Below are 12,525 nucleotides of genomic sequence, written 5' to 3' on the forward strand. Positions count from 1 at the left end.
GAGATGTCTGCAGATATTAATCAAGTTTTAATGCTAATCTCCAGATACATTTTTTTTTAGAAGTTTAAAAGAAGTCAATTAAAAACTCTTAGAAGTAATTTACTGTCACATTTAGTAAGGTAAATGGAAGAGTTTACCATCACATGTCACATTACGGCTCTATAACTTCTCACAGGTGGCATCATAATTCAGTCGATTTTAGATGAAATGGTCAACTGTATTTTAGAGGGCTGTATAAAAATTATTGGGATGGTGTAGTGGCTCAACCCTTATTTACATTTTTATACAATGCTATCCTGTAGAAGGTTCCTGATTGGACCTATAATACTAAATAAAATAATGAAGTTATAGCCCTAAATTTAACTCAGATAATTAGGTATAAATGCAGAAGCCTGTTTATTTGATTAATAAGATAAATCTATATTGTGCTTTAGTAACACATAATACTAAAGATGCCTGTAGTTAATCAAATGACCCAGAACAAATTGTCACATCAAGAAATGTGAGATGTGCCATGACCCCGGTTCTGAACCTCCTAGTTTTGGACTTTTATTTTGGTTGCGTTTCCTGTGTCGCCTGGGTTTATCCCAGGTAGTTTTATGTTCATTTATTTTGATTAGTTTCACTTGTGTCTGCTCTGCCTTGTTTGTCTCCACCCTCGTGTGTCTCTCTCCCTCTGTGTGTGTGTGTGTGTGTGTGTGTGTGTGTGTGTGTGTGTGTGTGTGTGTGTGTGTGTGTGTGTGTGTATGTATGTTGTCTTCCTAGGCAACTAGGTGATTGGCCTCACCTGATCCAACTCAGTAATCAGTGGCCGGTGTATATATACCGGTCTTCTAATTCACCTAGTTTCTGGATTGTACTGTCATGTGGTCCTTGTTATTGTCACGGTTAGTGTCTGTTACCAGCTGCTTTTCATAATCATGTCAGGATTTTTTGTTTGACCTCTATTACGTTTTGGATTACTCCTTTGTTTAGTGTTTGGATACCATTGCCTGGGTGGACCGATTACCCGGTTTGGACATTTGCCTGTTTGACTCTGCCTTTCCTTTACTGTGGACATTAAATGTTTTATCTACTCTCAAGTCTGTCCAATTTTCTGCATTTGGGTTCGCCTGTCTCAGTGCACACCTGGGTGTAATCCACATAAAACATATGGTTAACAAAATCATTGTCATTGTCAAAGACTGCTTTTTGTGCTCTCATTTCATCTAATCCATGTCTTATATTGTTAAACTAGTTGCTGTGAGGTGTACATTAACATTGAGTAAAGCTAAAAGTGCTACATAATTCTTGGCGAGCCAGCCAGGAGCTGCTCTAAATCCTGTGTGTGTAGAGGTTGAACAGTTCAACATTGTCGTATTTCATCTGTGAACACTGAAAAGCTGTGGTGATAATACAAACATGGGTACAGTTATGTCTAAAAACATTAAAGTGCCTCTTTCACTTCTAGTAAGTGGTATAACTAGTAGTGATGTAGACGATGAAGTTTCAATTACAGCATGTACAGTAAAAATTGGAAGGGGAATAAAAGTAACCAGCAGTTTTGAGATACAGCTATAGAGGAGTATAGATTAGGGCCTGTATTCACAAAGCTTCCTAAGCCTAAAAGTTACTCCTAGTGACAAATTTCTTAGATTTATGACGTTTTCTTAGAATTTCCCCTTAAACTTAGGACTAAATCTTAGTAAAGATAAAAATGATTCACCAAACATCTTAACCCTCAAACAGCTCCTAAGGTAAAAATTGTTAAGAGTAGAGAGGAGGACTTTTAAGAGGCTTAAGAGTTTCTTTAGCAAAGGACAAAATGGCTGAAAGAAGAAATATTCTCCAAACACTGAACGATCGTGAGCTAATTAAACACTACATATTGGATCATGATGGGATAGTGTTTGTGGTTGAACTTATGAGAGATGCGCTCACATCTCCCACCCAACGTAGTAATGCCATAACACCAGAAATGAAAGAGTTTACAACACTGAGGTATTTGGCAACTCGAAAAATGCAACAGTGCAGTAGTGATGACTTGTCTGTCACAACCTTCCATCAGCAGAGTGATCGCACAAACTATTGAAACACTTTCACAGCCTCATGTAGTGACAGAAATCTTCTGGGCCCGTATTCACAAAGATTCTTAGAATCCTCTCAGAGAGCCCCTATCTTAGCCTAAAAAGTCCTAGCTGAGAGTCTTAGACTAAAAGTGATTTAGGAAACTTCTCAGAGCGACATCAGAGTTGTTCTGGCAGCTGCCCACTATGACCCAAAGAACAAATGGAAAGGAACAGGAAGGCAAAAACATCAAACCAATCCCACAAAGTATCAAACTAAGCTACCTAGAGGACTAGTAGGACAGAAATGTATAGCAGATGTTGGGGTGTCAGGAGTTGAAACTAAATGCCACGGTAACTGCTTCTTTTGTCAAAACCCATCTGTCAGGGCACACCACCCAGCCTTTCCAGGCCTTGGATGTTGAAGGTGCTAATGGTCAGAATGTTCCATGCTTACACTGTAGTAACACTGTAGTAAAAAAAAAACCGAAACAAGAGTTGTCCTCTATCTATAACTATAGATAGATTATCTGTATACTCAGGCAACCAAGCTGCAGACGGCCTTTCTAGATGGCAGCATGGCAGTATGGGTGATGCTTCTTTTGAGGAAAAAGAGCAAATCAAAGAATTCAGAATTCACACCATCTTTCCTCACTTTATTTAATTATTTTGAAGAGCTCTAATCCATGTGTTATATTGTTAAAGTAGTTGCTGTGAGCCAATAAATTTGTTACTGTTCAACTTGCTGCCATTTTCTCCTTTTGACCCATTCAGATAATTAAAGGTATTCAGCGTTCTCAACCTAGAGAGAATATAGGTGTCCATTTGCATTGCTATTAGCCTTGAGTAAGGCTAATGGCGCTACACAAGGATCCACTTATACTCCAAATATACATACTGTGCCAACACCTAACCATTCAGCAGCAACAAGTATTAAAAATAATAAAATAAGATTAAACATACAAATGTACAACATTGTACACAGATCATGCAAACACCTTTGCAAATGTGCAATAGCACTTATAATGCCAATGTTTTGCGGTCTGTTCCATTTATATGGTGAATGCGTGAAGATAGAAGAAATCCTATTAAAGACATGCAGTGCTAGTCTGTCGTAAATAAGACATTACTGCTAATTTGACTGGTACACCTCCGGGCACATGCAACACAAGATTAAACTGAGACTGAACAGCAAATCACATTAACAAATGTATTTTCATTGTCTGTGTGTGTGTCTGTGTGTGTTTTCAGGTATGTAACAGCAATGGAAACTGCCACTGTAATCGAGGCTTTGCACCCCCTTTCTGTGACAAGCCAGGCCTTGGAGGCAGTGTGGACAGTGGACCTATCCAATATGACAGTGAGTTCATGCACACACAGACACACACACACGGTCCTGCTGTTGTGCCAATCTATTATGTCACTTGGTGCTAATGAGATAAGTTAAAAAATATGTGAATGTGTGAAATGATACTGAAGGTTTTGGATTAATTAATAAGATAGTTATTCTGTGATCCGTGTAAAAAATTACATCCCCCTTAGCTGGGATACAGGTATGTATGTATCTATGCTCTGTGTGTATGTCTCCACAGGTCAGGTTGGGCTGGTGGTGGGATTGCTGTTTGTGTTCCTGGTGCTCCTGCCTGCAGTGCTGCTGCTGTTCTACTGTTACAGGATCAAGACATCCTATTACCATAAGTGGCTTTCTCAGAGAGAGAAGAACAAGAGCAACAAGTACTATGGCCTATTTGTCTTTTTGCCTGTTTGCTAACAACGCACTACACAGACTTTACTGGAGCTACACACAGATCAGTCAGAATCAGAATCAAGAGGGGTGTGATGGGACTCTTTTCAAACCTGGAATAGAAGCTGTTCAGATTGTCTGCCAGTCTTAAGGTTATCCTCAAGTTGGGGGTGTGGTCTCCTGTAGTTGGTAATGTGCTGCAGGCCTCTCCAAATTGAGGCAGACTCTCAGGTTGAGAAGCTGATTTTTAGCCTCTCACTATAGCTCTTCTTAGCTACTCTGATCTCCTTTTTCAGCTTGCTCCTGGCCTGTTTGAACAGAGCCCAGACCCCACTTCTGTAGTCCTCCTGCTTGGCCTGGTGCAGTTTCCTGAGGTTGGGTGTGAACCACGGTTTATTACTGTTGTATGTGCAGTGTGTTGAGGTCTGTGGCGGCAGCTTCAAAAACGTTCCAATTATTGCAGTCAAAGCAGGCCTGTAACTGCAGCTTCGACTCTGCTGTCCATTTCCTCGCACTACTTACCACAGGCTTAGAAGATTTTAACTGAGATGAAGCAGACAGTGATCAGAGAGTCCTAAATCAGCATGGGGAACAGAGCAATAAGCATCCTTTGAAACTGTGTAACAGTGGTCCAGTGTCCCTGGAGGGACATTTAATGTGCTGTCTGTATTTGGGTAGTTCATGAGTGAGGTTTGCTCTGTTACAATCCTGCAGTGAGTTCGGGTGTTGTTTCTCAGCCAGCTGTTGTATCGCCTCAGTGACACAGCCCTGAGGTGGGATGTAAACGCAGACTAGAACAAGCGAGACAAACTCCTGCAGCAAATAAAATGGTTTGCAGTTGATGAAGGGTCTCCAAGTGAGGACTGCATGACTGTTTTAACACTGATATCTATACACCAACCTTCTTTATACACATTCCACCAGCCTTCTTTTTCCCAGAGCGCTCCGTGCAGTTTGATTTTGAGAAGCAGCAGCCCGTCCATCTTATTTGCCAGGGAGTGGACATTTGTCAGGTGTATGGAAGGGAGCAGAGTGTGTAATCTCCGCTGCCTCAGCTTGACGAGCGCTCCTGCATGCTTACCTCTTCGGTGCCTTAAGTGAACTCCATAAACAGCTGCTCCTCCCACCAAAAATCTTTGTAAATCTCTGATGTAGGTGATTAGAGAGGGGCAGCAGAAAACAGAAAAACATGCAAAAACACACACTAGAGAGCGAAGTACCATGGCTCACTCCACTCCTTTGTTTCAGCTGCAGACTTTATTAGGAGTTACAGTTTAGCGTGAGCATAAACCGTTTTACTTTTTTAGCGGTACAATATTATCTTCAGTAGAGTCAAGAGTGACTACTGGAGAAAATTACTATAAATATACACATATAAGTCGCTTTCCTGAATAAGTCGCAGGATAAGCCAGAGGAGTAAAAAATATATAGAAAATATAAAATATATATATACTATATTTAGCTGAAAAGCACTTGCAACTAAACAACTTTTCAAAAGATCGGAAATTTTGTTTTTTTTTATTATTATTTTGTAATCTGTGATAGTTAATTTTATATCTTTGGGTTTGGGATGGTTATGGCAAAGGCAAGCTCTTTGAAGACATCTACCTAGGCTCTGGTAAACTCTGAGGTAAACTTTGATTTGTAAGTTTCTTCTGTATGCCATGTTCTGTCCACAACATATATAATGTCTTTCATATATATTTCCAGTGCTCGAGTTCTCTCTCAGAGCTCTGAGTGTTAGAATTAGTTTGTTGAAAATACCAGTGTATTACTATGCAGTGGGGATTTCGCACATCACACTGTAAAGGAAGGGAAACAAAAAGTGAAGGAAGGAGACAATGAATCATGCATGGAAAAAAGAAAATAAGTTAGGAAAAGAAAAGAAAGTGTGAAAAAGAATAAAGCACGGAAAATGTGGCAGCAAGGTGAATTTAAAAACGGTGTTGTACAGGGGAGGAAATAAATGATAAGAGAAAAGAAGGAAAGGGAGGAAAAAAAGAAGGACGCAAAGAAGAAAGGAGGAAGATTGCCAGATCTGCCAGTGCTCCAAGCATATCAATGCATACACCAGAACTTCATCTTTATCTCTATCTCTACCTCAGCATAAATGACAGCGTTTTGAGCGCCAGCTCATCTCCATCAGAACCAAACAAAATCCATGTCCTCATAAACCCCAGAGCTTCCTTTATGAGCGCAGCTATATACCTCACCCACAGAGACATCCTCGTCATAACACTGGCTGAGTTAGTGGCTCTAAAAATATTCGTCCTCCTTTGATTTACAGAACAGAAATGTGTCTGGAGCAGGTCCAGCATTAAAGCAGCCTTTTACAGACCCTGACCTTCCAAATGAAGACAAAGGGAAAGGCTAAATAGTGTTGATATTGGGCCTCTGCAGGATTTTACAGTAACTGCTGCTGAAGGGACAGAGAGAGAAGACAACTAAATGAATGGCTGAAGATATGGAAAGTTGTGCCGCTACAGTGATTAAAAAGACTCCTTACAGCAGCCGTTGCAACAAAAACGCTTTGCTTTTTTTTTTTTTTTTTTGGTTTTGTTCCATGGCCAATAGTTTCGGTTCATTTACAGTTCAACAGTGGGTGGCTTGAGCTGATTAAAGGCCTTTTTATGCCTTTACTGTCCAGTATGCTTGGAAAGCTTTCTAATTAGCTAAGAGCCTGCAGTATATACATACACTGAGTTTCCAGTTTGTCTCTGCAACCTAATTCAATCAAATGCATCAGCATTTTTTCACTTCATTTAGTGAGATTTAGGTTTCAGGTGATTCTAAAATATGGTCATTCAAACTGCAATATTTTTTTATTTTTTTTTTATTTTTTTATAAACAATGAATCAAATGACTGTGAGTAATGTGAAAAGGTATGACCCATAGTGACACAGAATTATCACAAACTTTTAAGTTCCCCTTAGGTGTATGGAGATTTTTAGCTTCTTTGAGCTCATTGTTTTGGTTTTATGGCCACATTTCTACTGTTTGATTCAGTTTCGTTGCTCTCATCAGGCTCATTTTCAGTTATGTGTGTGTCTGTGTGTAAAGAGTTGTTGAGGAAATAGTTCACTAGGCTCAACTTGACAGCCTCATCAGATATCAGCTCCCCAGACACAGGGCTGAAACATTTGGTTTATCCTTCACCTTCGTATTTCCTTTCCCATCATGCTGGATGAAAAACTTTATGTTGACTCGACTTCTGTCTCATTTCCCACCTGGGGCCAAAAAATCAATGTCAAATTGAAAAGAATGATGAAGCAGGGCAGTTTTCAGGTGTCAAACTGATTTATTTTCTGTCTATCCTTATTTCTCTCCTCAGGATGGAGGCATCAGTGGAGAAAGGGAAGAATGGCCATCTGAATCCTGCCTTTCACCTAAAGGTGGTTGGACCAATCAACAAAGCTAGCAACCACAAGGAGGTGAGTGGAGTGTAAGGGAAGGAGGGAAGAATTGGGAGGAGGGTGGTAACTGTTTCTTCTGAATAATGGACCTTCGATGAGGTTGACCTTCATATTAAATGGCCTTATTTTACAGCAGCTTGTTACCATTTAGAGTCTGCCACCTCTCACATCCACCTCATCTGCACTGCTTCACTGTGTGCCTTCAGCATAATTTCACCATGCCGTTACTTCATTGTTTTTATAGCATTTATTTAATTAGATGGGCCAATAGCTCAGGGTTAGGGTACATTTGTTATAAGGAAGAAAATAGATACAAAAGGAGCAGGAAAGGAGTCAAAAAGAAGGGACAGAGGACAAAATCAGAAAGAAGGAAGTCTTTTGGGGAAACACGAATAATTGTAATAAGTATTATATCTACACTGTATGAGTTGCCATACACAAACTGCATCTTGGTGGTTTACATCAGCATAGTGTCTGGGAGTGATGAGCTTTATATTTAAACATCAATATTATGATCCTTGATTTATTTTTAATCACAAAAAATGTTGATCAATTCCATATTTTTTGGGAAATGTTAGACTATAATTGGATACTACTTAGGAAATGGTATGCAACTTGTATCTATTAGGATAGCCTGTAATGTCCCTATGAATTGCACAATACTTTATCTGTAATTATTTTATGTCTCTAATTGCTGTAAAATAAATTGTACTAAGAATTAAAGATGTGGTTAAAATGCTGTTGACAGCAAGTTGAGAATTTTCTCTGGGATTAATAAAGTTTAATCTTATCTTAAAAAGTAATTACTGCTAGGGATGCACACAGTTGATGTTTTTATGTCCAATTAGCTCATCCACATGGATGAAATTGGACTTTACCCAGGGATTGTTCTCTCATTTTAGTCACTGTTATTTTTGTTCTGATTTCAGCTTCCTCACACCAGCAAAGAGGTTCTGCCTCTCAGACCAGGCCCAGTGTCCAATGGCACCCAGCCTGTCAACATTGTGAGACCTCTGAGGCCCACCTCAACTTCTCAGGGTGCTCACCGGGACCTCAAGGTGGTTCGCCCACCTCTACCAGCTGGCAAGCCCGCAGCGGCTGCACCCAAACCCCACCCCACCCCACAGAGACTCAGCCCACCGAAGAAACCTCTGCCCATCAACCCAACACGATCTCCACTAGTAAGTCCATTTTTGACCCTTTTATGAACTTCTTCTTTTCCTTTCGGCTGCTCCCTTCAGGGGTCACCACAGTGAATCATCTGCCTCCATTTAACCCTATCCTCTGTATCCTCCTCACCCACACCAACTATCCTCATGTCCTCATGACCCTTTTGTGAACTGTGTTTGAAAATAAATTAATCTTCAAACTTTAATATAAAGGTTTTATTATGTGGCAGTCTAGAGGTTGAGACATGGCAACTGAACTTCTAGTTTTAAGTCGAAACGTTTCACTACTCATCCCAATAGCTTTGTCGGACAGATGAAGCTACTCTAGCCTTTAGAGTTAGCGTGAGTTAGTCATGTAAACGTCTTTTTTTTTTTTCTCTTTTTTTTTTTTACATGCCTTCATCATGGCTTCATCACATATCCATTCAGGTGGACTGCATGTGCTTTTAACTGAAGAAACAACTTCACAAAACTAAAAATATAGGGGTTGGACAATGAAAAAGAAACACTGGCCAATTTAGTGTTGGAGGTTTCATGCTAAATTTGATCAGCCTAGTGGTCAATCTTCATTGATTGCACATTCCACCAGTAAGAGCAGAGTGTGAAGGTTTAATTAGCAGAGTAATAGCACAGTTTTGCTTAAAATATTGCAATGCACACAGCATTATGGGTGATATATCAGAGTTCAAAAGAGGACAAATTGTTGGTGCGTGTCTCGCTGGCGCATCTGTGACCAAGACAGCAAGTCTCTGTGATGTATCAAGCGCCACGGTATCCAGGGTAATGTCAGCATACCACCAAGAAGGACGAACCACATCCAACAGGAGTAACTGTGGACGCAAGAGGAAGCTGTCTGAAAGGGATGTCCGGGTGCTAACCCGGATTGTATCCAAAAAACATAAAACCACAGCTGCCCAACTCACTGCAGAATTAAATGTGCACCTCAACTTTCCTATTTCCACCAAAACTGTTCGTCGGGAGCTCCACAGGGTCAATATCCATGGCCATACTAATGAATTATTGTGGTCTAAAACCAGGCGTTTCAGTTTCATTGTCCAACCCCTGTATATCTTCATTTGAAAATGCAATTACAATATCTACAGTTAGCCTATTCCCATAACTATGGCTATATGCAGCAACAACTGCCCTGGTATTGAAGCAGCCACTTTGGAATTAACTCTACATGGTCAGATTCATACTGGACAAATCTGAGAATATTTAATATACAGAACAGCATAACATGACAAAGGGCCAGTTGGGCATGATTATATTACACAGTTAAAAAAAAAGGTTCACTTTTACTTTAGCATTTTAACCAAATGAGCCATCCAAGAGTCACCAACTTATTGTGGTAGCCCGAATGCCCGAATAATCCAGGAAGCTATGTTGCCCGGGGCTTTATGCCCCTGGTACCTCAAGTATCTTTCTTCCAAGCTAAAAACCTTTCTTTTTAGTGTGGCATATAACATATGACCAGACTAGCCCTGACAGTGTTTTATCCAAACCGATCTATCTACACTCAGTTTCCTTTAATATTAATTTTTAACTTTTTATTATTATTTATTTTTTCTTTTTTAAAACTGTCTTGTCACTACTTTTGTCCAGTTGGGGGAGACAATCGGACTCATGGTCAGTACTCTAAGTTGATTAGGTTGGGAACCTTCGATCTAAAGCCAATTGGGTCAGGGACTCAGGGGTTAGGAACCCTGGCGCTTTAGTGTTATCCTTAGAATACGGGTCTAAACAGCTGTAGACTTAAATAAGGGGTTTGGAACCTCCAGCTGTAGTCTACTCGATCATAGACGTAAGAGTCCGGGACTCAGGATCGTCTCCGCAGATAGTCTGTGTTGAGGTACTTTTAGTCCACCAGGGATGGGACAAACTGAAAGTAGGGGACCCACAAATATGGGTCAGCGTGGTCCGATAGTCGATATCACAAGGGGCAAATATGGTAACAAAGTGGTGGCATGCCTTTTTATTTTTTATTCTTGCTTATGTATTTTTAACCTGTCTTTTATTTCTGTAAAGCACTTTGAATTACTGTGTATGAATTGTGCTATATAAATAAACTTGCCTTGCCTTGCCTTGCCTGGTAGGGTCACCAATGGAAAATTGGTTGCAGGTAATGGGCCAGACAAAGTATGGCTCAAAAAGACCCTATATGAAAGGAAACACCATAAGAGGGTTATATCCCTGCGTCTTCTGGTTGGGGATTGGGCTCTCACTGTTTGTGCTTATGCACCTAATGACGGTGCAGAGTACCCGGCCTTCTTGGAGTCTCTAGGAGGGGCACTGGAAAGTGCTTCAACTGGGAAATCCATCATTCTACTGGGGGAATTCAACGCTCATATGGGCAATGACAGTGAGACCTGGAGAGGTGTGACTGAGAGGAACAGCCTCCTGATCTGAACCCCAGTGGTGTTCTGTTATTGGACTTCTGTGCTAGTTTGTCCATAATGAACACCATGTTCGAACATAAGGGTGTCCATAAGTGCATATGGCACCATGTTGGAGGTCAACAATCAACTTTGTAGTTGTTTCATCTGACCTCTGACTATATGTTCTGGACACTTCAGTGAAGAACTCCCATTTCAGACAAAGCTTTTCACACATCCTGAGGGAGACTGGGGACATTGAGTCCTAATCCAAGCTGCAGCTGTTTCCTGGGTAAGCAAATTCACTTCCTGTTGCTAGAACGTTGTGCTGTGTGTTTCTGTACAGCTTGTTTACAGATTAACGCTAGTCTAGCATACCTAAAAACGAGCTAGATTCTCTGTACAACAAGTCCTAAGTCGTTACATATTCCTGCACTAGTCAAGTACCTTTCATTTTTTGTCCAGTACGTCTTACTATTTCCACACTTAGCATTGTTACTTCTGGCTCATTAGCCTAGCAGTTAGCTCTGCTAGCTGCTAGCATGGCCCTCTTCCTCTCTCTCCTGTTTGGTGTGCCACATGTTTAGTTATTCCTCTCCCTCCTTTAGTGATAATGATACCTGTAATGAGTGTAAGGTTTTGGTAGCTTTGGAGCTTAGGATCACTGAATTGGAAGCACAGCTCTGCACCTTTGAACAAAAGCCAGCTAGCCAAGCTGGGTAGTGGGTATGGAACCACCAAGCTCAGGGCCTGTTAGCTGTCCAACGACAGCTCCAGAGCAGCCTGGAGAATTAGCCTGGGTGACTGTACGATAATCAGAAGCCCACGGACCATCACCTGCCTTTTTATGTTTCTTAACGATTTTCCCTATTTAGCGACATACCTCCTGAGAAACCGACTCTGGTAATTGGCATCTCCAGTGACCATTGTCAAATGCATTCCTGGGGCCACAAAAGGTGACATCAAGTCAAATTTGAAGCTGCTGACTAAGGCTAATCATAAATACAATAAGATTGTTATTCACATTTGTGGCAATGACGCCAATTGGAGGTCACTAAAGCTAGACTGGTAGACTTAAAGAAACCCATATAAAATTACAATTAAAGCAAGGAAGATTTTACTTTAACTGCAGATGTTGTATTTTATTTAGCAGAGCATGTGTTTAAATTAATAAATGTACAGTTGGTACGGAAAGTATTCAGATCCCTTTAAATTTTTCACTCTTTGTGTCATTGCAGCCATTTGCCAAAATCAAAAAAGTTCATTTTATTTCTCATTAATGTACACTCAGCACCCCATCTTGACAGAAAAAAAACAGAAATGTAGAAATTTTTGCAAATTTATTAAAAAAGAAAAACTGAAATATCACATGGTCATAAGTATTCAGACCCTGTGCTCAGTATTGAGTAGAAGCACCCTTTTGAGCTAGTACAGCCATGGGTCTTCTTGGGAATGATGCAACAAGTTTTTCACACCTGGATTTGGGGATCCTCTGCCATTCTTCCTTGCAGATCCTCTCCAGTTCTGTCAGGTTGGATGGTGAACGTTGGTGGACAGCCATTTTCAGGTCTCTCCAGAGATGCTCAATTGGGTTTAGGTCAGGGCTCTGGCTGGGCCAGTCAAGAACGGTCACAGAGTTGTTCCGAAGCCACTCCTTTGTTATTTTAGCTGTGTGCTTAGGGTCATTGTCCTGTTGAAAGGTGAACCTTCGGCCCAGTCTGAGGTCCTGAGCACTCTGGAAGAGGTTTTCTTCCAGGATATCTCTGTACTTGGCCGCAT

General features: G+C 40.7%; 1 protein-coding gene across 1 annotated transcript in view; it reads left to right on the forward strand.

The window, feature by feature from the left end:
• adam19a (ADAM metallopeptidase domain 19a) overlaps window positions 1–12,525 on the forward strand; it is a 178,130-nt gene that overhangs the window by 149,631 nt on the left and 15,974 nt on the right. The window contains exons 18-21 of the mRNA XM_026333492.1: window positions 3,297–3,405; window positions 3,638–3,779; window positions 7,121–7,220; window positions 8,132–8,383. Of these exons, the coding sequence (XP_026189277.1) occupies window positions 3,297–3,405; window positions 3,638–3,779; window positions 7,121–7,220; window positions 8,132–8,383 (603 nt within the window). The remainder of the gene's footprint in view (window positions 1–3,296; window positions 3,406–3,637; window positions 3,780–7,120; window positions 7,221–8,131; window positions 8,384–12,525) is intronic.

This window comes from Mastacembelus armatus, chromosome 18 (genome assembly GCF_900324485.2).
Source record: "Mastacembelus armatus chromosome 18, fMasArm1.2, whole genome shotgun sequence".
NCBI lineage: Eukaryota > Metazoa > Chordata > Actinopteri > Synbranchiformes > Mastacembelidae > Mastacembelus > Mastacembelus armatus.